Source organism: Bicyclus anynana, chromosome 2 (assembly GCF_947172395.1).
Source record: "Bicyclus anynana chromosome 2, ilBicAnyn1.1, whole genome shotgun sequence".
Lineage (NCBI taxonomy): Eukaryota > Metazoa > Arthropoda > Insecta > Lepidoptera > Nymphalidae > Bicyclus > Bicyclus anynana.
In genome coordinates this window covers 50,067-77,997 of record NC_069084.1, presented here as the reverse complement: position 1 = coordinate 77,997, position 27,931 = coordinate 50,067, and the positions used below count along the sequence as shown (strand labels likewise).

At 42.7% G+C, this 27,931-nt stretch overlaps 1 protein-coding gene across 2 annotated transcripts; it reads right to left on the bottom strand.

Moving 5' to 3' along the window:
* Window positions 1–1,025: 1,025 nt before the first annotated feature.
* On the bottom strand, window positions 1,026–25,754 carry LOC112052364 (retinal homeobox protein Rx-like). 2 transcript variants are annotated; one of them, XM_052887740.1, is made up of 6 exons: window positions 25,473–25,754; window positions 8,800–8,966; window positions 8,375–8,515; window positions 3,457–3,544; window positions 2,020–2,164; window positions 1,026–1,888 (listed from the first exon to the last, which is right to left on the bottom strand). In XM_052887740.1, the coding sequence occupies exons 1-6, from the start codon at window positions 25,540–25,542 to the stop codon at window positions 1,708–1,710; spliced, it is 792 nt and encodes a 263-aa protein (XP_052743700.1). In that variant the 5' UTR covers window positions 25,543–25,754; the 3' UTR covers window positions 1,026–1,707. The 2 variants fall into 2 exon arrangements, with proteins under 2 accessions (XP_052743700.1, XP_052743707.1); XM_052887747.1 differs by having other exon boundaries at window positions 8,375–8,512.
* Between the last annotated feature and the right edge of the window lie 2,177 nt (window positions 25,755–27,931).

Here is a 27,931-nt window from a genome sequence, read left to right as displayed (position 1 = left end):
TAATATCCCCCCCCATCTGAAACTCGAAATTTTCTTTCGAAAATTTTTGATCATAAAGTTATTCAGCAATCAGCATTAGATTCTGTGAATCTATACTTCTATTCATACTAATGTTATCTTGTAGGAAATAGTAGTCTGAGACGGATATGACGTCACTCGATCTCGAACTCGTGCCGACGCTAGGTGCGACTTGTTTCCGTAAAGATTAGGGAATTAGAGAGGGGTAGCGATCGGACGGGAACGACTTGCGATATAAGGCCTCAAACCTCCACCCGGAGTCACAAGCCCCCGGAACTGTTCAAGGTGTTCTCTTCCATTCTAGGGTTTGTTTTGGTTACAATTTGATTTGTTAATTATTTTGTCCTGACAATTTTTGTGCATTCGCCACCAATGATTCGCAATATTTGTCAGGACAACATAATTAACAAATTTTACATTGGTTTTCTTATTTTTGTAATCCACGTCCAAGTCTGCTAAAAATAGGTAAAATTTGTGGGTAGACATAATTATATGTGTTTGTGTATGTGTATGGGGTAATCTCTACATCTACTGAGCCGAGTTTGAACAGTCGTTTAACAGTAGAAGGCCACTTTATTTGTGAGTGTCAAAGGCTGTATGTTATCTACTATGAATGAGGAATATGATACTATGAAGGAATGGGAACTACCCACGTTAAACCGCGGGACGACGGCCACAAGTCTATGCTAATATTATAAAGAGGTTAAGTTTATTGTGGGGGTAATGTCTGGATCTTTTTTAACCGATATTGAATAGTCTTTTGCGAGTGCTCAGCTGTGGCGGGCATTACCAACGAATCATTGAAAGCATTTTGTTGGAGACTATACCGGTACGAGTCGGTGCGACCGCCATACCTTTGAATCAAACCTTTTTGTTCAACCGCGTCGGCGGCGCTCGGCTGCAGACTCGACGCGCAGGATGCGCTCGCTCGCCGCTGCATTGACTGGTTCGATACAGAGCGAACTTTAACCGTTCGTGGCGGAAATCGGGAAATGAAAAGACGTCTGTGTTCTCACGTGTTTATTGGCAGACTACACGACGACATCGCACACTACACGCTACGGTCAGTGGTCACCGCGCCGCCGCCGAGCGCGCCTGCGTGGGCTACATCTTTGGTTTGTTTAGTTTTTTCTCTAACTCGACGACACGAGCGCTGGGCGGCGGCCGGTGACGTCTCTACACTTTACAATATTTACAGCTTACTCTACGGAGCTACACTATCTTACACTTATATTTATACGTTATCATCCGACTCGGTGGTCGGGTCGAGCGCCCGGGCACGGCCCGCCGGCGGCCGGCTCGGCGGAGCGGCGCTCGCGGGCGGGGCTCGGCTCCGGCCGCGGCGAGAGTCCGCTGTGCAGTATACTTTCGATACAGGGAAATGACCAAATTAGGTGAAGGGTACAGGAAAGAACACGTAAGGAAACGGAAAGGCGTCAACGCCGCGACCTCGGGCCGGAGAGTCAGCGCGAAGTTCTGTGGCCGCGATTGCGGTCGGGCTCTGGGACTGAATTTCATCGAAATTAATAATAAACTTTGAACTCCAAGCTGACCCCGCAAGCGCGAGCGCGGAAGGCGTTCCAGTGTGCGGACCCCGAGAATGTTGGAGGTTGTATTGCATACTACGTGTTAGACGTATCGTTTGACAAAATAAACATTTAGGTCCCGCGGACAGCGTTCACTGGAGCGCTACGTGTGCACGCGGCTGTAGCGGTCGTGCAGCAGGCGCAGCGGCTCGGCGTGCGCGGCGAGCGGCGCGGCGAGCGGCGCGGGCGGCGGCGCGGCGAGCGGCGGCGAGCGGCGCGCGGCGGGCGACGGCGAGCGCGGCGCGGGCGAGGGCGGCGCGGGCGGCGGCAGCGCCAGCACGTACCTGCGACACGAAGCGTACCGCCGCTCTAGTCACTCGCCTCAGCGCAGGCAAACGTGGCGCTTCCTCCAGCTCGAGCTGGAGCGAAAGGTAACTCGTAGGGAACCTTCCGTCCGGCTCGGCCGCTCGCTCACCTGTGCAGCAGCGCGCGGAAGGCGGCGGCGGGCTGCGCCTCGTGCCACAGCGGCGCGCCCAGCCCTAGCCACCACTCGCCAGCGCCCACGCCCACGCCCACGCCCACACCGCCCACGCCCATGCCGGGTGGCCACTCAGCCACACCTGCGCACGGACATCGCTAGTTACAAATCTGAATCCTTATGAATGGAATATGAATATCAAATAATTATGAGCATTGCCACTTCAGCTTTGCGACTCGCTGAGCTATGTCACTCCCCCTTTATCCACACGTGACATGTACATCAGTACACTACTAGTACAGTGCTTTAATACTAACTTGCACAGATGTATTCTGAGGTACTACTTAACTAAAGGTACCATTTAACCGTTATCAAAATATATTTCCATATAATACAAACACATTAGCGAAGGTACGTATGCATGAGGACGCGCGGGCGCCGCCCCCTCTATTGCTAAAGCGTCAGCTTGAGCGTTCTGTGTTGTGTGGACTAGACTATATAATTACAATTGTTGTAGTCGTAATATCCGTCGAATTATAAACCGTTTTACCTAATTTCCTCAGCAATGTCACGTACCAGTACGATTTGTGACAACAAATTAAGGACGATTTAAGGAAACCCGAACCTACTTTGTAAATACCAGTCCCGCGGAGCGATGTGACGAGATAGCGGCGCTAATGGCGACCGGCACGCGCGCCGCCGAACGTCTGGCCGCGCCCGCCCGTGCGCCGGCTCCTTAGCTATACAACGAGAGTCCGCCACAGCCACACCTTCTTCACTTTATGAAAGCTGAGTGTTTGTCTCGTCAGCTCACACTCTTACGTATCTACTTACTACGGTAAGCGGCGATAGAGCCTGCATTGTGGCGGCTCTGCAAGATAGCGGGTTTCGAGTCCAAATCTCGAACATCCAAGTAGGCGCTAATCGTAATTCTGAAGTAAGACTTGCGTGTGGTTTAAAGGCAACTTCTAAGGATCCACACCCTCAAGTTCTGAATTTTTGGAAGCTGCTACCTCCGACAGCCACCACGATCCAAACTACGTAATTGACTACCGCACTAACTAAACGGTAGGAGCAATACTAACAAACTGTCAGCCGTGGGCGTGTGTCACTGAGGCCGGTCTGGCCACCGCAAGCTCTCGGTCTGCCCCTCACTGTCGACGCCGCGTGACGTCACACCGGGGGTACACTGAGCGAGGCGATGATTCGATAATAATTACAAGTTTCGCTTCCCGCCGATCACAATCACTAAATGACTCGATAGCGATACGATACCTGCGCCTCGTTAGTGGACCGACTCCCGCGTGTCGCCGGCGGGTGGGGTCAGTGACCTGCTGCCGTGCCGTGCCCAGCGCCTTCTCCCGCTTGCGCCACTTGGCGCGCCGGTTCTGGAGCCACACCTGCACACATGCGGGGGGAGGGGGGAGCACGTACCGTGCTCGTGGTGCAGGAAGGGCGCGTGCTCGCGGCCCAGCGCCTTCTCCCGCTTGCGCCACTTGGCGCGCCGGTTCTGGAACCACACCTGCACACACACACACAAATGATAAGAACATTGCAAAGATATTTAAGAAAAGCAAATATTTTTTTAATTTCATTGAAAGAATGCCGTTTTGTCACGGTTTGATATTTAGTTGTTGAATACCTACCGACGTTAAAGAATTTACGAATTTCGTTCAATTTCGTCCGCATCAATAAGAGCCTCAAACCGACACGAGCGGAGCAACACCGACATCATCGACATCATCGACATCATCGACATCATCGGCTCGGCATCGGCAACACAGCAATGCTTCGCAGTTCGCACCCGCTCACCGCGCTCGGCGACTACACTACAACCAGGTAAACCGATCGAACAGCGACGACGGTACAAGCGAGGCCGCAGGATTTCCTCGCACGAAACCTCCTGAATACGTCTGAACGAAAAAGATTCTGGCATTTATCGCAAAGAACTAGAGAGTCGTTCTCCGCGGTCGGCGCCGGTCGCTTTGCATGTTTTTTGTCGCGTAATCGTCGCCAATTTGCCGCTCTCCACTACAATAGGTCGTAATGAAAAGCAATTACGCATACGTGGTTTCCGCGCGCCGCCCCGCGCAGCGCAAACTGAGCCGTGGCGCCGCGCGCGTCGGCACACAGTCTAATAGCAAGACATTGTCGCCGCCGACAAAAATGCTATCATTTCATAATTCCGAGCGAGTCCGCGGGGCGCGGGCGGAGGGCGGCAGGGCAGGGGGTTAAATTGACTGCACTTAAACGTTACAATTATCGCGACGCGCTCGATCGAGAGCGAACCGAAGAAACGTTTTCTGGCTTTTCGACCCTCACATCTTCCTTATTGAGTATTTGTGCAGGAAGCCTACCCGAATTCTGGATCTGAACAGTTCGATCTGTAATTTTTCAAGGGAGCGGCCGACGACGGCGACGGCACCGGCAGAGTCGCGCGACACTCGCGGAGCCGCACAAAGGCAGCAGGCGCCTGCAGAGCCGCTCGCCGCGAGTGGCTCCGTCGCCGCAGAGGGAAGTCGCGCGACACTCGCGGAGCCGCACAAAGGCAGCAGGCGCCTGCAGAGCCGCTCGCCGCGAGTGGCTCCGTCGCCGCAGAGGGAAGTCGCGCGACACTCGCGGAGCCGCACAAAGGCAGCAGGCGCCTGCAGAGCCGCTCGCCGCGAGTGGCTCCGTCGCCGCAGAGGGAAGTCGCGCGACACTCGCGGAGCCGCACAAAGGCAGCAGGCGCCTTAAGAGCCGCTCGCCGCGAGTGGCTCCGTCGCCGCAGAGGGAAGTCGCGCGACACTCGCGGAGCCGCACAAAGGCAGCAGGCGCCTGCAGAGCCGCTCGCCGCGAGTGGCTCCGTCGCCGCAGAGGGAAGTCGTGCGACACTCGCGGAGCCGCACAAAGGCAGCAGGCGCCTGCAGAGCCGCTCGCCGCGAGTGGCTCCGTCGCCCGCCTCCTCCTTGAGGTAACGAGGCGCAATTAAAGAAACGCTGCGAGAGCTGCTAATGGGCGAAATGAATTCCTCGTTAGCGCGCGGCCCTGCGCGACGTTAAAGTGTTTTATTGTCTGTGCGATGCCGACTGCCTCTCGAGCGCGAGATTACCCCCGCCCGCCCCGCGCCCCGCCCGCCGGCAATTACCAAATTGCAGCGGCGCTCACTTTAACTGCAGTTGGAGAGCTCTCGCGCTCAAACCGTGCTTAATTAAACTATTGTTGGCTGCCGGCGCGTCCGACCGCCGCCGCACACCTGCGACCGCTCGACCGCCCGCCCGCCCGCCCGACCGACCGACCGACCGACCGACCGACCGACTGCTGCCGAGTTGATGAATCAACACGAGCACCATACCGATGCGGCAAGCACGCAGCTCATAAGTTTCAAATGTTTTACACTAGCTGCGCCCCGCGGTGTTGCGCGCGAACAATAAGTACTCGTACGCGTCATTTTATTTTAACTTGGGATTTTACAAAATGGTGGTTTTCTCAATTTAACGCGTACGTTTTTTTTATACTTAAGTGTTTATTACCTCCTAGCTCCGTTAAAATTATCTACGCCTTGCGGTGTTACCCTCGAAAAATAAGTATGTACACATAATTTATTTAAATTACCGACTTCATAAAAAGTTTATATTCTTAATTCAATTTATATGTTTCTCTTGTCATAGGTCCGTCATATATTAAAAATTATTGTTAAAGGAGATATCCATTTCAGGTCCACTCTTGTACCCCGTATTATTAAAATTTAATAAATACAAGGATTTTATAGCAATATAAATGAGTGAATAAATGTAACTAAACAAAAAGAAATAAATAATATTAAAAACCAAGTTTTTGAGTTTTATTAAGATGGCGCCTTTATAACATCTATGACTTGACAATAACTGACAGCAAACGTCAAATCGACTACTGCATTGAAAACGTCATCGATCCGCCATTATTACCCTTAATAGTGTTGCATTTCTTGGGAGAGAATGAACATTATTTCGAAAGAATTAAAGTAAGTTCGTAGATTTTGTATAAACAAAAATAGTTAAAAAAATATTTTATTTTATTTCCGACAGGGTACAATGATTGATCCTGGGCTCCAAACAATTTTGGACCATCTCCTTTGAAAATTAGTTAAATCTAATTTTGAGGAATTTTTCTTCGGCCAAATCGCTCCAGTAGACGCAGCGCAAAGGAGGAACAAACATACACACGAATTTTCGCCTTTATAGTAAGTAGTAGTGTAACAACAAGCATATTGGATAAAGTGAAATATCTCGTAAGAATGAGTCCCCCGATTAGCGCGGGCGAGCGGCGAGAGGCGCACAATTAGCACACAACACGAGACATTAGCGCGAGGGTGTAATGACGCTGAATTAGCGCCCATTGTGTGCGCGCGCGCCCGCCCGCGCCCGCCAGCGCCCACAGCGCCCACAGCGCCCGCGAGAGCGTCTGCAGGCTCAGTCTGCGTCATTGGCCACGATCGTCCACGAGTCGAGTTGAAATGTACGAGTAATGCTTAAAACTCGTTAAAACGCCGCAGGCACGGACCGGCTCCGAATCGCCTTATGCCGTTCAATATTCTTTGTATGAAACTCCATACTTCAGAGCACACTAACAGGACTAACTTAAGCGCCTCACCTCGGGACAACCTGTACGAGTCTCTGTCTGAGATCCGTTGTCCAACTTGATTTAAATATCTACCCAAAAATGACCACTAGCTTTAGCACCATACGAAGTGATTACGTAAGCACGCGGCAGGCGAGCAGCGAGCGCGGGCTCGGCGGATAGGTGGCGAGGCGATACGGACGCGGTCCGTGTCCGAGGCGTCCAGTGAGTTTTGAGCCTTGATTTTGAATTTCATTGGAACGCAATGAAATTATTTATCGAACGTTTCCTGCGCTGACACTAAACAGACAGTTTATTCGCACGAAGCTCTTCATCCTATCGTCCTACGCTGTCATTGTCTGCAGCTCTAGTGCTGCCGAACCTCTCGCTCCGGTCCGTTATCACCGCGCGCTGTGGAGTGCCCGCAGCCGATTAGCTCGACAGCTCATCTACGCGATTGTGTGCGGACAATGGCGCTAATGCTAATTATTGCGCCCGCGTCCGCGTCCGCCCCCGCGCCCGCCGCCGCTCGCGCCATTGTCTGCTGGAGGTTTGAGGTTCGCAGGGCTTTCATTGTGGTCCGTTGAATGTAACATAAATTTATAATCAACGGCCGGCGCTGTATCCGTCATTCGACCTTTCGCGGCTGCTTTTTAATTCAGATCGATTACGACGAACTATGTTGAGCTGTGTGAAAAGGCCAACCCATCATAAAAGTAACCGAGAGGTGTACCCATTTACTCGGAAAATTATGTAAATTAACAAATATTACGATATAACATATGTGCGCCTCGCGGCAACATGCACGCGCGCCACAGTCGCGTGTTGCCGGCGCCGCGGGACAGGCGCTCGCTCTCAAACATTTGGGCAATTGAATACGTCACAGCAGCACGACACAAAGCGCTGACACGACGTAAGGGCCTGGGCCTGTGCCCGTGCTTGAGCTGTCACCTGCCAGTGACATCGCTCCCGCGGTCGCCCGCACTGTGGCGTGCGTCAGATGAATTTACATACAGTTTAATAACGCGTCTCGACCCAACCGCGAAATGTTCCGCCACCTTCATTATTATTTAGAGGGAATTTAATTTTGCTTCTGACTATTACATTATCAGAAACGTAATCAAGTTCTAAATAATATTAATTAATATTCGAGCTACGCGGCAGTAAAATATAGTGCTACAAGTCTGTATACTTTCATCTTTAAGTGTACAATAATTTTATTTTGCTTTTCCTTGAAAAACCCTAACAAACTTATGACAATTTATTATTACGTCAGATGCGGTTGGCGTCCGGAGGTAGCACCAAAGTTAGCATCACCTTGATTACCCTCTAAATGATCCGTCGGTAGCGCTAAGCGAGTGACGCCTCCCTAGGCGCGAAGCTATCGCTATCAGAGCACGGACGACGGCGGTGCGCCGGCGGCAGGTGCCAGCTGGCGTGCAGCGGGGAGTTGCGCAGTGCTCTGCCCAGGATCCCGTCGCTCCCCGGTACACTTGGCTTCACTTTGCGTATTAACTCCTGCAGCAATTTAGGCGAGAACACCACTAGGCCTTCCGTGTTCGGGATCGGTACCAGAAGCCTTTGCTCAATTTTACGTTCCATTTTGGCGAAGAGTTGGGGGCGGATGGAGTGAGTCGTTTAGTGAGGTGGTCAACAAAAATGGATGCTCGATCAGGGGTAGGTAGGTACCGAGGTACGTGGCACATTTTGAAGACAATGTAATTTCGGAAGAACCGTTAACGTCGAGCTGTCGGTAGAGCCGGCCACCACTCACCTGCACGCGCGCCTCGCTGAGGTCCAGCCGCATGGCGAGCTCCTCGCGCGTGAACACGTCGGGGTACTGCGTCTTGTCGAAGGCGCGCTCCAGCTCGTGCAGCTGGTACGTGGTGAAGGTGGTGCGGCTGCGGCGCACCTGCTTGACAACACACCACGCGGCCCGTGAGCAACGGCCCGGCGACGGCCCGGCACCGGCCCGGCACCGGCACGGCCCGTGAGCGACAGAGCGGCGCGCCGCTAACGAACTTTCATGATTTCCACACATATAACAATTAACTAACAATTAACTATTAAGAGAAAATAAATCTAAATGTAATTTCAATGGACAGAAATATGAAATTAAGATTTTTATAAAGAAGCCATAATTTATCTAGTTTGACATAACTTAAATTATTGTATTAAAAACTAAGTAGTGCGAGCTACCTTGCGCGGCCGGCCCGCGTCCAGCGCGTCCAGCGCGTCGTGCTCGGCGCGCTCGGGCTCGGCGCTCGCCTCGTGCTCGTGCTCGTGCTCGTGCTCCGCCTCCACTTCGTGGTCGGAGTCGGAGTGGATGCCTTCGCTTTTCATTTCTATGCAACGATCCACGCCATCTGAAAAGTATATATCGTTAATGTCGCTGCCGAAGGGTTCCGTAGATTAAGTAAGCACTTTAAACCCTTTCATTGCAAAAATACCGATAGCGATACACAACACACTATCAGTATCACACACTAAAGCGAGGATAATTTTCGAGGTGAAATTAATGAACTTCCAAAATCATTTTACTTGGTAGGGAAATAATATATATATATATACTAGCGGACGCCCGCGACTTCGTCCGCGTAAATTTCGATGTCAACTTTACTACTACCCCTACCCTATCCTACCCCTACCCTACCACTACCCCAACCCTACCCTACCCCAAACCTACCCCTACCTTACCTACACCCTACCCCCATCCTACCCCTACCCTCCCCGTACCCTATCCCTTTCCTACCCCTATCCCACCCGTACCCCTATCTCACGCCTATCCTACCCTTACCCTACCACTTCCCTATCCTACCCGTACCTCTACCCTACCACTACCCTACCTCTACCCCTACCCTACCACTACCCTAAACCCGGACCTAAACCTACCCTACCCCTACGCTTCCCTACCCGTACCCTACCCTACCCTGTAACTTCTCTATCTTACTCCTACCCTTAGCAAAATCGGTCCAGTCCTTCGAGAGTGGTGGTATGACCAAGAGAAATAGAGACTTCTATGCTAATAATATAAAGAGGTAAAGTTTGTGTGGTTGTAGGAGGTAATCTCTGGATCTAGTGGACTGATTTGGAAAATTGTTTTACCAATAGAAAGCTACGTTATTTGCGAGTGTCATAGGCTATGTTTGATCCCCATATTCACACGGGAACGGGAACTACGTAAATGAAAGCGCCGGGCGTCATATAGCGGAATTTCTGCGTCTTTTAGAAATTTTGTATTATCTCCGAAACTATTAAAGTAATTAACATACTGTAAAGGGCAAATCTTATCTCCATAATATCCTTGTGATTATTAAATAATTTATTTTAATAAGGATTAAAGTTTAGTTGTATAAATAATGACGTAAACCTAAGTATATAAAATTAATAATTTTTAAAACACAAAAGGTACTATATCTGCTAATATATAGAAGATAGATATATGGTGTCGCGGACTTTTTTGTAGAACTTTTAAAGATACATAAAGTTTTCATACATTAATTTCAATTTTACACAATAGTTAAGGCAGCGCATGCGAATAAGTCTGTTTAAGAGGATTTTCAGTCCGACCTGTATGACAAAAACTGTGATAACTCGGCTAATATATATCATACTAATATAAAATATAGCCTATAGCACTCCCCGATAATGTAGCATTCTACTGGTGAAAGAATTTTTGAAATCGGACCAGTAGTTCCGAAGATTACCCCATTTAAAAAATGTGACAAACTTACAAACTTACAAACTTTACCTCTTTATAATATTAGTATAGAGTATAGATATAGATATATATATTATTTCCCTACCAAGTATATATATGTATATATATTAATTTTCCTTTTACCATTTTATATCACATCATCAACCCATATTCGGCTCACTGCTGAGCTCGAGTCTCCTCTCAGAATGAGAGGGGTTAGGCCAATAGTCCACCACGCTGGCCCAATGCGGATTGGCAGACTTCACACACGCCGAGAATTAAGATAATTCTCTGGTATGCAGGTTTCCTCACGATGTTTTCCTTCACCGATTGAGACATGTGATTTTTAATTTCTTAAAATGCACACAACTGAAAAGTTGGAGGTGCATGCCCCGGACCGGATTCGAACCCACACCCTCCGGAATCGGAGGCAGAGGTCATATCCACTGGGCTATCACAGCTCTTTTCACCATTTTATATAGACGTGTTTAATAATAGGGGTTAAAGTATGAAATTGCCGTTTTATTGCAATAGGTTTTTGAATTGACATAGAATCTTCATGGTTTGAGGTTTTCGAATGAAACTTTTTTCAAATGGTTTCTATGATGTTCTTTTTTTAAAAAATGTGAAACATTTGAATATGGGCTTTCAATTGTTTTTGTTATTCAATTTAGACAAGAAAGATGGATACTGCAAAAATTCGAGTGATTTTTGAATACGAGTTCCGACGCGGAACTAACGCGGCAGAAACAGCCCGCAATATCAATGCTGCGTTTGGAGAGGGGTCTACTAATGAACGCACCGTGCGATTTTGGTTTAAACGCTTTCGTGATGGAAATTTCGACTTAAAGAATGAGCCACGAGGAAGACCGCCCACACAGGTGAATAACGATGAATTAAGAGAGATAGTGGAAGCCGATCCTAGTCAAACTACCCAGGAATTAGCGGCATGGTTTAACGTCACCTTATCCACAATATTGACTCACTTGCGTCAAATCAATAAAATAAAAAAATACGAAAAATGGGTGCCTCATGATTTGACTGATCTGCAGAAAGAAACGCGTGTTGAAACTTGTGTTGCCTTGTTGACCCGGTACAGAAATGAAGGAATATTGGATCGAATTGTAACATGTGATGAAAAGTGGATCCTTTATAACCGGAAAAGAAAAATGCAATCACCAGACCTTGCTCCAACGGACTACCATTTTTTTCGTGATTTGGACAATTATCTACGTGACAAGAAGTTTTCTTCCCAGGAGGCAGTACAAAATGCTTTCACACAGTTTGTGCAGTCTAGATCGTCGGAGTTCTATCGCAAAGGCATTAATGACCTTCCCGTTAGATGGCAGCAATGTATAGATAATAATGGCAACTATTTTGATTAAATAAATTTGTTAACAATTAAAAAATAAACAATTTAGATTTTCAGTACAAATCGGCAATTTCATACTTTAACCCCAAATATTCATGTACCCATGCCAAATTACTAACAAATCAAAATCATTTTCGAGTAGATACAAACTTCATTTGGTTGTAAAATATTCGATGTATCATTTTGATGGTCAGCTTCGTTTCAGCGTCTACATATACTAATATTGTAAAGCTGTTGAACGCGCTAATCTCAGGAACTACTGGTACGATTTGAAAAATCTTTCAGTGTTAGATAGCCCATTTATCGAGGAAGGCTATAGGCTATATATTATCCTCATGTTCCTACGAGAACGGGAACCACGCGGGTGAAACCACGCGGCGTCTGCTAGTTTGCGATAAGTATTACCATAACATAACCAAGTAAACGTTACAAAATATGCACATAATATTTACATTTGAAAGTATCAAAAATCTATACGATTAGTAGTAGGGGAGTTGCCTACTCGAGCGCGGTAGATGGACATAACTCATAAGGGAGTATAACTTGCACGTTGTTCAGTACCTCCACCAAGTATGAGCTCTTGGTGGGTACGTTAAGGGCAACCAAAAAAAAACTAACTTCAGAAATATTCAACCAGCACGTTAAATCAAGATAAGGTAGCTAAAAAGAGTGCAGTTCGAAAATCTGACGATTTGAGCGTAACGTAATGGAATGGAAGGGTCCTAAAGTTACAAAATAAACCCCTTACATTTCTGTTATCGAGCCACGAGCGCCGTTAATTTTTTTCTTATTTTGAATAACCTAATCTCCTGAATAATCGCTCATGTTCTCTGATGATTTCAGTCGAAGTAATAAAAGTTGTCTTTAAAGTCGATTTTTTTTTCCCCACCGCTGAGAGCGAAAAAGTAACCATTTATACTTTCTATCATCTTATCCACCAAATCAATTTCAATAAAAAGCAATTTTTGTGTTTTGGTGTGGAGTTAATAACTAGATACATGAGCACTCAATAAAGTACAGTTATTGTGAAATCACAGACAGACAATCAAACTTTATGTATATGTTTAGTATTGGTTTCCGTTGTCTAATAAATAAATGTGCTTTTGCGCGGAGATTGTTAGTTGGTGGTTGCTGGGATAGTGACACTACACGTACAGTGCACAGCGAGCGAGCGGTCCCCGGCGTGCAGCGCTCGCGGCAGTCGCTCGCTCGCTCGCTCGAGCCCTCCGCCGCGCTGCCGGCGACGAGCGCACGGCACTGAATGCGCTTTGTGAAGCACTTAACGTCACTCGACGTTACTCGCACTATTTATTTATAGCAATTGTATCGCTGTTTACGGCATTAGCGCACAAAGCGCGGATTACGCGGATTACGCGGATGAAGCGCGCTATTATCGTGTGCTACAAAGAGATTCGTTGCGATTGAGTTATTGTTGATGTTAAAATTAGAAATATTTTAAACGATCGTTCGTTTCTCTCGTCCCGCGCCCCGGCCTGGGATTCTCTCGTCCCGCGCCCCGGCCTTGGAAGCTGCCTGCTCGCGAGCGCATCCCGCCCCTCGCGAGCATTTTTTTTCATTCGAGAATCGTCAAACCCATAAAGAGATTAACTAAGCACGAGATTCAATGTTTCTATTTTTTTAGTTTAAATTAACCGAAATTATTTTATTTTTACTAGGTTTAGGTACTCTAAACAGGTATGTAACTACTTACTACAATTTCGTTTGACAGGTTACATTTTTTTAGCTCAACGACAGCGCAAGACCCATTTCTGTATCAAAATCACTGCTCAAAGCAGCAGAAAGAATAAATTCGACAGGCGACAGCCTGGGTGCGGGGCGCGGAGCGCGCGACGTGACCATGAGCAGCGACTCGGCAACAGTTTGAGACCGAACACGTGCCCTCTCGCCGTTGCGATCAAAGAATGTTATTAGCCGTCGCCGTCTCCGCGTCGTCGCAGTCGCAGTGATCCTGTCAAGTTGGCACTCGAGACGACTGGCGACTGGCGACTGGCGACTGGCATGTCGCGTCGCGGCGCCTCCTGCACCCTCGGCAGCCTCTGCGGACGATATAATATTATTCTGGCTGTCGGTAACATTACATTTATTTTCCTTGTTCTTGATTTCACAGCCCTCCATAGATACATACAGGCATACTTTCCAGACTGTTGTTCCCGAAAGTTATATATAAAGGTATTTCGTAGTCAAAGTATAAATAAAAGTCACAATAGCTCCACGGTAAAGGGGCCACCTTCACACGGAGAGGTCGTGTGTTCGATCCCCGCCCGCTGAGCTGTTATCGTATTCACTCCTAACAAAGTTTTAACAGTCCACTCACTCCTAACAGACTAATTTTAATGAAAACAGAATATTGGTTAGATTAAAAAAACTGGCGATAATGCTTCAAAAAAATGAGAAAGTCTAACAATCATCATCATCATCATCAAATCCAGCAATGGGCATCCACTGCCGTAGATTGGCCTTTTGTAAGGACGCCGGTCCATCGAACTGTGTGCCCCGCCCGTTGGCTTTGCGACTCGCTGAGCTGTGTCGGTCACTTTAGTTCTTCTGCAGAACTTCTCATTTCTAATTCGATCATACAGAGATACTCTGAGAATAGCGGATTCCATCGCCCGCTGTGTGACTCTCAGCTGTCTTATGAGGCCCCATAGCTAGCGACCAATTCACGGAACCATAGGTCATCACTTTCAACACGCAACGTTCGTGCACGCAAGACTCGAAATTCCTCAGTGACTGAAGACAAAATCTTTAGACACTGAGGAATTTCGGACGAAAAGGTATCGCGAAGTTTCCCGAATGCGGTCCAGCCGAGTTGGATTCGGCGGTTTAGCTCTTTCTCGAAATTGGACCTACCTAACTGGATCATATGTCACAGAGATTTGCTGGATGCAGGCGGCACAGGATTCTGATGTTTGGAAGACTCTACAAAAGGCCCATGTCCTGCAGTGGACGTCCATCGGCTGACATGATGACAATGATGACATATACCAATTTTACATGAAGGACTGTCCATACAAACTCTCAACCAATATTCCACTTCCTTCTATTTTATTTTCGCGACAAAAAGTATCCTTTACCTAACCTTCTTCATATTATGGTCTCAAATATTGCCAAGTTTCATTTGAATTCATTTAGTAGTTTTAGCGTGGTGCCAGGTGAACAAAAAGACGGAGAGACAGGAGAATAGACAGACAAAAGCGTGGCATTTTATCTGTGAAAACTGCATGAAAATCTGAGCAGTAAAACCAGAGAATAGCGTGCACATGACAGAAAGAATTTAAAAAAAAAGTTGTGTTCTGTTACTTATTTTAAATCGCCCCAAGTCGATTTTAATTAATTTTGTTCAAAGTAAACTCGACTTCTTCAGTCTTACTATAATGAAGATATATATTACCTTGTTATAGGTGAAAACGTTCAACTCTAAATTGTACACAATACGAGTATCTATTGTCTATTATTTCATTGAAGGGTTTTACTGTTTACTCCTCATATTGTAGGTATTATGTATTTACGTCAACGATCAAAATGCTCCACGAGCCACTTGAGTTAACGAATCCAAGGCTCGGAACAATAGAAAAAACCTTATCATTATGCATTTAAATGTGATTATAAAACTATACCGACACTGATTATAATTTTAAAGAAAAGAAAAAGAGGTTGAAGTTTGTAAATTATTCCAATTTGGCGAGAAAAAGAAAGACGCGACTGACGCGGTTCGACGCAGTGGTCGCAAATATTTGCGCGCAGCTAATGTTGTCGGTGCGGCGGGGGTGGCGGGGGCGGCGGGCGCCGGCGGCGTTAGCTTTGATCTGTTTCATTATCGGTTAAGACTGTGTGCGCTGCCCTTTGCGACTGAAATAACATCATTACGAACGTCGGTCGGAGCTGCGGGCGGGCGCCGGCGCTCGTCGCTCGTGTGCGAGGACTGTGCGGCGACTCGTCACGCATCCGATAGGTTTGTCTACACTTAGAATGGCTTCGTATTTCACAAACATATATGATGTGAATTCGTCTCAGGAAATACATTTACAATGCGTAGTACCTATTTGATGAATTGGAGCCGTAAATCCTGTTTTCGGCAGCGATTGTCACGAGTGAACTTTTTCCGGATTAGTGTAGGAAAGCAAAATAACGCGTAGAATGTTCGATTTATAATCAGCCACGATTTACGCAACTATTTCATAAAAACACGTCTATAGCCGAATAATTTCTCGAAGTTCGGTTAAAAAACTTGGATCTCTGTCCTGACTGACGTTCGGCGGGCAACGCGGCGGGCTGTTCGCGGCAAGTCAGCAATATTATTATAATATTGTCTATGTTTTTGTGTTCGTCTGCGCCTAGCGATGCGGTATGACAAAAACTTCGTCTATACATTTCATCGTACGAATGACTAGTTAAAACCATAATTTTCTTTTATTCGAAGACACGCCGACGCCATCGCGCCTATCGTTGCACGAGCGATCTGACGTCACACGCGCGTCAGAATCGCAACGGTAGGTAGGTACTCACACCACCACCAGTGAGTAGCACCAGTCGCTGGGCAAGTGTAACACTATAGTTGGTGTGGCGCAGAGCGAGCCGCAGCCGCAGCGAGCCGCAGCCGCAGCGAGCCGCAGCCGCAGCGAGCCGCAGCCGCAGCGAGCCGCAGCCGCAGCGAGCCGCAGCCGCAGCGAGCCGCAGCCGCAGCGAGCCGCAGCCGCAGCGAGCCGCAGCCGCAGCGAGCCGCAGCCGCAGCGGCGCAGCGATCCCATTGATGTCTTTTGGTCGCGTCCGCACGACACCAGAAATAATATTTATAACTTTCAAGTTAATTTGGACAAATTATTATCTTCGACAGCCGAGGGTGTTTGGTTTAAGTTTGGTGCTTAAAAGAAATGTAAATGTTGTTCGTCTGAATGAGTTGACTGGTGAAACATTGTAAGAAGGTGGGTAGGCAGATTAAGTCTCGCCGGAGAAGAACCTATTATTATAGGTACATCTAAGCCTCAGGTTACCGGATAAAAATCTTTATTTTAATGAAATAATCGTAAGCCGCTCTCTCAAAGCTAAACTTAATCTTGTTATTACGAGAAAATCTAAATCGCTTTAAGCTAAGCTAATCATGAGCACTGCGATCTTCTACTCATATGTTCAAAACCGTTTAATATTTTTTTCATGTTTTAGGGTTCCTTAAAACTATTACCTAGTATATTTATAGTACGAGATCGGGCGCATGAAATGTCTGTTATTTAATTGGGATAACAAATAATTGATACAAAATTATTCACATTGACATATACCAAATAGGTTGCCTAGTTAAATTGCGGCCGGTAGTACTACTAGATTATTTTTTTTTAATAATCTCCTTCGCTCATTACTTTAAACAATCGTACACTAGTGAGGTAATAGAATTTGGCCAAAATAATTAAAAAGTAAAGGTTGCCTGCTTTCACACGGCGACTTTGGGGTTGCCAGATATAAACACTTAAGTAATGTTATTTATACACCCTCGTCAGTCAGTCAGTCAGTAAAATGAAAGCTTATTTTATGCTTAATGTTACTGTATTAGGTTGCCTTTGATATTGTTCATTGTTTTCGAAATTTTGTGTGAAAAATGTGTTTGGCCTCTATTGAACTAGGCAACCTACTTTCAATGTGAACATAATATAGGTATATCATTTATTTCTTATTACTAATGAACAACAAATGAGGGTATATATTTCTAATGCCAGATCTTAGACCAATACAATGTATATATGTACATGTAGGTAGGTATGTGTATATAGATCTCGATGAACTTCGCTTCAGAGAGAGATAGAACATTGAAGTAAGCTTTACACTATCGTTTGCTTTACACTATGCTTTTATGCACTAGTGAGCACTGGGGAAAGAGTAAAAGAGTAAAAAAAACTTTTGTAGGTCTGGGTGTACTCTTTTATAACAAGATCCCCAGACTGTGAGGGACCTGCCAATGCATAGCTTTAAGCAATGTGTCAAAAAACAATTACTTAGTCGAGGTTACTACAACATTGATGAGTTCCTTAGTGATAAAGGTGTTTGGAGGACATTTTTTGAAAAGAGCAACTGTTGAGTTTCTTGCCGGTATCTTCTCAGCAGAACCTGCCTTCCGAACCGGTGGTAGAATCTTTACAAATAGTCAAATGACGTATCAAAAGTGCTTGTAAACTGAGCCTACTTGAAATAAATGAATTTTGAACAAAAATAAATAACGTTTTAATTCTATCATATGGAAGTTTAGACATGAGTGCTCTTTAATGTATTTATATGTTAGTTGTTTTTTTATTTAAATTTTAATTAATTGTCATTTAATAAAATAGAAAACATTTTAGATAGAACAAATAGATTTAATTTTAAAGGTAGTATACAAATGTGTATACTACCTTTAAAATTGATTCGTGACTGAGGCGAACGAAACTACCTAATTGGCTAATTATCTTCATTTCATGTAATCGCATAGTAAAACAAAGAAAGTTATTAAAACAAGTAATAGGTACCTGAATATTGTCTACAATGTCGATTTGTGTGTCAGGAAGTGTAAAAACTACCTATATATACATAATAAATATATAATGTAAGTAAACACAAAATTGAGTATGTGTGCGCTCAGTTGTGTAGCTAACTTCGGATCACTTTTTGCGGTGACGTTGTAGGCACGGAACCAATCTATAGTATAACATATCGCTGATAGTCAAGATCTAAACATTTACAAAAAGCAGTCGCCGATCTTTATCTCATAGTAAACCAAAACGGACTTTTTTTGCAATCCCGTAAAATATATGAATTATAAAAAAAGTGGCTCTTCTTTGTATTTTTGTTACAAATCATGAAAATCATCAAAAACAATTAAGTAGAAAACAAGAGTGACCATATTGTATGGTGAATATGTCGCCGCCATCGGGTCAGCTGATACGTATGGCGGACAGGCCGTTTCAAATTCAACCCCAGTATTCATTGAAATGGCTAATTAATAATAAATAAAGTAATTGATCGCAACGTTAACGAGATAGCGCACTATAGCTTGTCATTCAGTTTATGACTTATACTGGTATGCGACCTGCGACTATTGATGAAGTGTGACGTTCGGGTAGTTGGGAAGGGTGATAAGAGTGATAGGGTGACCATGACTTCACAAGTTATGTCACACCCTAAAATCGAATTACAAAGGACGACAATCAACAATACAATCCAAATTCTTAACATTCCTTACTCTTCAGTCGCATATGAAATCAAATGAAAATTTATTTATTTCAATTAGGCTTAGTTTACAGGCCAGGGCGCTGGTACAGCTTTATAGGAAAAGTTTTAAAATAATTAATTAAATTATAAGATTAGCATTGTTACAAAGGCGGCTTTACGGAGCGGCATAGTCCACAATGGACTCAGCTCCTTAAAATAAAGATTAAAAAAAAAAAATGTAACTTAAAATTACAAGGGTTCCAAACACGTCTTGGTCCGAGAAGAGCCCACAAGTCAGCCAGGTTTTTTATTTTGAAGTGTATCACTATTTAGCAATAGGTATATAAGAAGCCAGTCATGTAATGCATTTCATTTCCAAGCTTTTATCGTTTATGTAATTGTTATTAACACTATAATACGACTTCTGTAGACGCTTGCGTTTAATAAAAAGTTATTGAGAGCAATGACGTAATAAGATAGACGCGCGTGGTTTCATGTAGCCGGTTCTTTGACTGTAGATATAGGTAGTAGAGCAGTATCCTCCTCCTAACAAGTTAGCCATCTTAGACTGCATTATCACTTATCACCAGGTGACATTGTAGTCAAGGGATAACTTGTAAAGAATAATAAAAAAAGTATGCGATTACCATTAAAAGAATAACTAATTTTTGTAACCTAGTGTGGCATACAATAATTTTATTTATCAAAAACTAGCAAGCCCGGTCACGCTTCGCTTTGACTTAAGAGTATGTACACTTTTTTTTTAATCTTTACAAGTAAGCCCTTGACAACAATCTCACCTGATGGTAAGTGATGATGTAATCTAAGATGGTAGCGGCCTAACTTGATAGGAGTTGGATGAAAATCCACACCTCATGAAAACCTCAATCGGCCCAGCCCGAATCCAGGACCTCCGTCACGTAAATCCACCGCGCATACCACTGCGCCACGGAGGCCGTCGAAACATTTCTCTCCTACACCTACCCTACTGTGGTTTTGAGTTCTTTTTTACTTAGTTTGTAATTTTTATATTAGGTACACGATAACGATTAGTACATAAAACCAAGAATCATCCGAACTGGTCCAATTGTTCAGAAGTTATGTGCGTAGCTACATACCATTGACCATTTTTGTACCTAAGCATTGCTCTATTTCAATAGGAAATATTTTCTTGTTTCGTTTTTTAGACTCCTTTTTACGTAGTCGGGTTATAGTTTTTAAACTTTATTTTTTTTTGCATCTACATTAGAAAAGGGAATGTATTGTCAAACTGAGATTTCTTATACTTAGCATTTTCATATGGTGAGATGAAAAATTTCGTGTTGCGCACGGCAGTAAATTTATTTACTGGTGCCCTTGAATCCCTCGCGACGCTCAGGATTTGAGAGAAACAAATCTAAGAATCCATGCTCGACATTCAATACCGGCTCAGCCAGTCGCTCGAGCCAGCACGTTGGTCCTGCTTGAAGTTTGAACGCGGCAATACATCAATAGCTATTTGAATTGACAGTTGTGCAATAATCGCTGCCGGTACTCCCGGCGAGGGTCGGCGCCCCGGGGATGACGAATAATTATAGAGGGATTAATAACTTTACAAATAGGGGACGGACGGGAACGTATGCGATTTGTTTTAGTTTACTATGTACGACTTGATGCTCGACTTGAGCCCCATCATTATCAGTTTATTGTAGCGGCCATGTATATTTTATCATTATAATTTGTTAAGATAAAAAATGTTATTATAATTAATTTCATACAGACTCGAACCCTAGACCTCGTGTAAAATTCTTAAATAATGTGGCGTACTTTATCAAACATTTTTATCAAGAACTATTTTTATTATATTTTTCTTGCAATATACACAGGCGCCGTGTGCACAGTTCCAGGAGCGCATTGTACAGTTTTGAACTGCGATGCAGACTACGACTCTGCACGTTGCCGGGAATCATCATCCTCAATTCAATCATTCATGATCAATTTTATTGCTTATTTTATTTTGTTAAATATAGGTATTTCTTATTGGCACAAGTTGGAGTTCCGAACGTAGTAAGTCCAAACTCCAAACTGAAAATTTTGAATAACCCCCGAATATTCAGAAATCATTTTAAAAATTACACTCTCGTTCAAGTCGTCGACATTATCTTTCAGTGTGCTTTCAGTAGATACCCCTCGAGAATATTTGCAGACGTTCGGTTGTCCTCCCCCACTCTCAGCCACAACTTTCAAACAGCTCAACCGATTTTCATCAAACATGTTTAAGAACACTCGCTTATAATAAGTCACCTTTAATATAAAATCTTTGTAACAAAAAATTTAACAAAAAATCGCTTTTTAATTTATTTATATGATCAAAATCACAAAAATAAATTAAAAAGCAAAAAATAACATCGTATGTGCTACCTTTCGATCAATTTGAAGGCGGTGCCAAGCCAGTGACGTATTAATTAAAGCCGTTTCTGAAAGAACCACGTGAAATCACTGTCTTTAAAACCTAAAAGTTCATGATTTAATCGGCTATAACAACTTATTTATTAAAATGATTTTATTTTTCTGTTTTTAGTGTGTAGCATTTAATTCACATAAAATCAGTTTAGTAATATTGTGGCAAAAAAATTGGCCCGTACTGTAAAATACTATACGTACAGCAATTTCGTTATTTTCATTTTAACACAAAATTAATGAACCGATTTTCATGAAAATGAAATTCCACCAATTTGGAAGCATACTTTTTCAAACCAAAAAATAGTTTTTAAAATTGGTTAAGAAATGACGAAGTTATGCGCTAACAAACATAAAAAAACATACGCGACGAATTGAGAACCTCCTTCTTTTTTTTTGAAGTCGGTTAAAAAAACTAAATTGAAATCGCTTCATCCGTTCGGTATCTATAGTGCCATAAACAGACAGACACGTCAAACTTATAACACCCCTCTCTTTGCGTCGGGGACTAATAACGAAACCCATATACCTAATATCACTCGCGCACATTCGGATGTCCGTCTGTTACCTCGGAACCTACTAGACCAAGTTGTTTGGTACACATATCAATTTCTGTGACCCAAACGCAGAGGTGTACCGTGAGTAGATGAAATCTGAATATGGGGGCACTTATGGGGGGTAAGGATGGAAAGTTAAAAATAAAACTTTCGTGTGATACCTACATCAAATAAAAGAGCGTAATAAAAAAATTGAGCCGTGATAGCCCAATGGATATGACCTCTGCCTCCGATTCTGGAGGGCGTAGGTTCTAATCCGGTCCGGGGCATGGACCTCCAACTTTTCAGTTGTGTGCATTTTAATAAATTAAATATCACGTGTCTCAAACGGTGAAGGAAAATATCGTGAGAAAACCTGCACATTTAATTCTCTGCGTGTGTGAAGTCTGCCAATCCGCATTGGGCCAGCGTGGTGGACTATTGGCCTAACCCCTTATCCGATTTTTCAACCGACGAAAGACGGAGAAGGTTAACAATATGAACACTTGTAACTTTTTGTTGAGTAGTGCGATTTTGATATTTTTTTTAATTACAATATAAATATACCCTTATTTCGAAGTAGGTCCCATATCAATTTGGAAAACAAAAATCCAATCCTAAGGGTAGGAAAACTGGGGATGATTGATTGTATACCTACCTATTAAATTGTAAAGTAAAACCACGCGTAACTTTTTATAGTGTAGTCCGATTTTAACAATCCCTTTTTTATTCGATAGACCTTCAAAATATGGTTCATATTAGTCTAAAAAAAGTTTGTACCCGAACGGTGGGCAAATAGTGGGATATATTCATTACAAGCGGAACATAATATTCATCACATCATCCGCGCAGTTGCCGTTTCCGTATCCGTGGGAATACGAGGACAAAATATAGCCTATCATACTAACTAATAACGGGGGTTTCTAGTAGGTAGTAAAGGAATTTATAAAATTGGTTCCGTTGATCCAAAGATTACCCCCTCAATACCAAAAACTGTACCTCTTTGTAGGATTTTAGCAGACGCTTTGCGGTTTCACACGTGTAGTGCCAGTTTTCTTGACAATATGGAGATAATATAATAGTTTATATCACTCACAGACAACGTGGCTTTCTAGTGTTTTCAAAATAGTTGCAGTAGAAGATCCAGAGATTACCCCTCACAACCTTACAAATTTTATCTCTTTATAATATTAGTAAGTATAAAGTAGCCACCGCCGCCTCGCGGTTTCACCAACGTAGTTCTCGTCACCATGAGAATACTGGGATTTAATATAGCCTTTGACACTCACAAATGACTTAGCTTTCTAGTGTTAAAAGGATTTTTAACCTTGGTTGAGCAGATCCAGAAATTACCCCGTATCTTCAATACTTAATACACAAACTTTACCTATAAGTAATATTAGTATGTACCTATAGAAGTATAGAGTCACAGTGTAATGTTGACTGCTGAGTAATGTAATATTACCAACAATAAGCATTAACAAAAATTAGTACCTATTAACAATAAAATAAATTAGTACCTACTTACTAGATACTTAATAATTTTTTTATGGTAATTTATTTTTAATATGACCATGACATACCTACCTACTAGAAGAATTCAATAAGAAAAGAAACCGACTTCAAGACGAATCTTACGATAACTTAGTTACGTGAATCCGTTCTGCGGTATGGAATATAAGTAATATGAGGTACCAAATAGAGAATATTAATAAATAGGTATGTACAATACACGCACGAAAAACATAATAACCCTTCTTGCAGTCAGGTAAAGCTAATTATTATTTATAATATTTATATTATTATGTATTGGTGCACTAGCTGTTTTTCAATATTTTAGTACTTATCTTTATATTTCAAGGTATTTACGTAGGTAGAGTGTTCCGTAATTAATGGATAAAACGCAAACCGTAGATAGGTACACCACCTAATTATCTAAAACTGATTTGAATAGTTTTCCAAAAATCCCTGTGACCTGTGACCTGGGTGTCCAAGTTATATTTGGATAGAAGCAGGCGTTACTCTTTGCGGAAGTTCATCATGATTATATAATGATTTATTTATTTTGCTATCATCCGCGAAAATTCGGCGAACCCATGCGACAACGTCACCCAGGTCCGACAAAATACTCTCTACGTACGTTTCACCCCGAAACCGGAGCATCCTCAGGAGATGTTGACTCTACGACGTGCAATTGCAAAGTCTACTTTAATTTATATATTTTAAATATATTTTTAGCCATTTATTTTTTATGTATTTTAAAATATATCTTGAATATAACTAAAATATATTAAAAATATATTATATATATTATAAAATATATATAAAAACTGACCAAAAATTAGTTATTTAAAATATATTTACTATAGGTACATATTTTATATATTTTTTTATAGATTTTTAATATATTTAAAATACCTTTTTTTTTTACTTCGAAATATATATTTTTTACATTTTTTTTCATGAGGGATGGTGATTGGACAGTCAGTAAATGTATAACGTCGAGGTATAAATGAAATTATTTTTTTTAGAACGAATTAGGAAATGATCTTAATCGTATTACGATTACGCTTAAGATTAAATTTTAAGCATGTACAATCTGGATTAAATTGACCAAAATAGTATATTTTTTTTTTGTTTCATTCAGAAAAAAAATTACGTGATATTTGCCGAGACCCCCCCTCCCTCCAACGTAAGATTAGATAAGATTTGACTCGACCCCCTCCCCCCCTAAAACATCTCACGTAATTTATGAACGCCCCCTAAAGAGAAAAAATTTGATAGTTTGTTTGCATTGAGTAGGCTCCGAAACTACTGTACCGATTTGAAAAATTCTAGAAAGCTGAACCCCCAGGTACTATACCTAGACTATATGTTCCCACGGGATCAAGAACTACGCGGGTGAAACTACATGGAGTCTGCTATTAAAAAAATAATAAATAGTAATTTTAACAAAAAGGAATAATAAATATCCTATCGAAACTTATTAAGGATTGAATTTGGCTCCCATTTTCACATTTATGTTTTGATACGATATTATTAACTTTGTATCCTTAATTAAGTATTTTCAAGTAGTTTTTTAGTATTTAAGTATGTGGTTTGACGCCGTTTCAGAACTATCAGTAGATAGAAAAATTTTTTACGCACACTTCATTTGGGCAGTAGCTAAGCTGGTGAATTCGTTACGAAAAATGTAATCAGGATAGGCACGTTGGACGTTGATAGGCAGAGCTAACGAAGTTTTGCTTTCGACGTGTGGTCTGAGGCACGCTCGTTTATTGCCACAGTTACTTTTTGAACACACGAATGAACACTCAAGTGAAAATTAAGAATTTTGAAAACCTTGAAAGTTACAATTTTAAACAGAGTAAGAACATTTATTTATCTCCGAAGTTCTTTACATCATAATGAAATCGCCGATATCTTCGGATCGGGTCACATCCATCGCGGCAGCTGTCCAAACGGAAAACCGCATTATAATCGGTCTATCGCTTTTCAAGGTAACGTACAGAATCACACGGACAGCTACGGGAATACATGTCAAACTTGTAGCACCCACAAATACGTCATCATCAGGGGGTCATCGATATGAATTAAAATAATACTAGTGTGTCGCGTTGCGGCGCAGTACCGGGCGAGCGGCGGGTGCCCAGGATGCTGTCGATGGTGTAGGCGGCGCCGCGCCGCGCGCTGCTCGCCATGCCGGCGCCTATGTCGCGCACATCACTGCTGCCCGTTGCTGAGGACTACAATTGAAACTTCGCACTGCCAGTATCGATGCCGTGCTTCAGCGACCGACTTATCCGAGTCGTCGACCGAACGCGCGAAGTACACGAACAATGCGCGGGCGCGACCGATCTCACCCTGCTGTCGCCGAACTGTGACTGAAGGCTTCGACTCGAGGCCGGCGCCGCCTCCCGCCGGAGCCTCCCGCCGCCGTCCCGCTCGCTCGCGGCGCGCCGTCCCGCTCGCGCGCCCCGCCCGGCGCCGCCATTGGTCGCCGGCGCGCTCGGCGGACGCGCCGCTGCCGCCGCCGCCGGCCGGGACGAGGCTCGTACTTCGACTAAGTAGGATTTTCAAAGAAAGAATAACAGAATATCTAGGTAGCCGACGCACGACGATTGTGTCGGTTGCAGTTTTACTAATAAAATTCCATTCTAGTAACAAATAAGTTCTAAAATATTAATCTATATTTTCCCAAATAGAAACTATAATCTAGCAATGCAAACGTTATTTAAGAATTCTTAGTTACAGTATTAAGCAGGATAGTTACGTCTTTTATTTCGGTCGATTTTATTACCCGACTCGAAGAAGAGTTTTGTTTTTCGCGCGTAAGTAAGTAGGTATGTAATGTAGGTATGTTCCAACAATGATAACTTTATACGTACTATAATATCATTGCTTTCCAAACGTAGGTAATTAAGATATCCTTAGATTCGTATTGATAACCCAAGTGTTCTTAAATACCTAGGCACAGAATACATACCTACTTAGGTGGAATTAATAAAATATACTTATTATGATAAAAACAAAAATAAACTGACTGCTTAAGCGTAATGAACTAAAAAAAATCGGTTGTCTGTAATAGTAGATTGTTATACAAGGGGCTAAAAAACCCATTTTAAACGAGGTATTTATATTAGGTATAACCGCCTAAATAAACATGTTAGATAATTGTTTAAAAAACACCATGCGTAAGTGAATGCACTTGCTGTTCTTTTCTCCACTTATTACATTTTTCGTAAGCCTAGGTGTTTAATTTGTAAGTCTTTTTTGATCCATCTCCAAATTAGGGTCACTATTCTCACTAGATGAAGACATAAAAATTAATGTTGCGAAACATGTAAATTACGGTCACAAATTCACAATGAATTTATTTAAAAATATCAAGTAATTAGATTATTCACGACAATAATTGTTTTTAAATTCTCGCTCTTTAATTTTATTTTCTTTACTAATAGGTATAATTTTTTCCCATGAAGAAAAGGCAAAGGTATTTTTATCATTAAACCGTAACCTTGTCTTCAAATCTCGCTCTATAAATTCGCAACTCAAAAAAGTCAAATAAAAAAAAATTACCGCATTCCACAGACAAGAACGCTGCATTTTATTCCAATTCCAAGTTTTATTTTTATCAAACAATCAGAACCTTGCCTCTGGCTCAATTGCTCGACGCGCGGAGCCATATAACCAAAAGAAGAAGAAGAAGGGCCTTACCTACGATGATTCTATTTACGAATAAAACCTCCTTAGTTATAATGTAGGCTAGTACTTGGCTAGTACTCGTAACAGACAAAAATTAAAAAAAAAAACAAAATTACTTTAGCCCCTAGAGGCTGAAATGCTTGTTTAGCCCCGCTGTGGAGTGGTAATATGACAATGTTTTTGAGCAAGAGTAGTGAAAAGTCGGTTTATCTACTGATGATACTTGAACGTGACAACGTCAGAAAATATTTAAAACAATAAATAAAAAAAAACTTGAGAGGTGCCAAGGGACACCCGGATGGAACGAAGTTCCTTTCGATTAATTAGTGATAGAATTGTAATATTTTTTTTCAAGTGATAATAATATTTTTTTATTATTTAAAATATAATGTAATATAAATTTAATCAGTAGGCTTAATTTTAGTAATAATTGACTTGTTTAGGATTCCATTTTATTTAAATCTATACTAATATTATAAAGAGGTGAAGTTTGTAAGTTTGTAAGTTTGTCACATTTTTTAAATGGGGTAATCTTCGGAACTACTGGTCCGATTTTAAAAATTCTTTCACCAGTAGAATGCTACATTATCGGGGAGTGCTATAGACTATATTTTATATTGGTATCATATATATTAGCCGAGTTATCACAGTTTTTGTCATACAGGTCGGACTGAAAATCCTCTTAAACAGACTTATTCACATGCGCTGCCTTAACTATTGTGTAAAATTGAAATAATTAATGTATGGAGACTTAATGTATCTTTAAAAGTTCTACAAAAAAGTCCGCGACACCATATATCTATCTTCTATATATTAGCAGATATAGTACCTTTTGTGTTTTAAAAATTATTAATTTTATATACTTAGGTTTACGTCATTATTTAT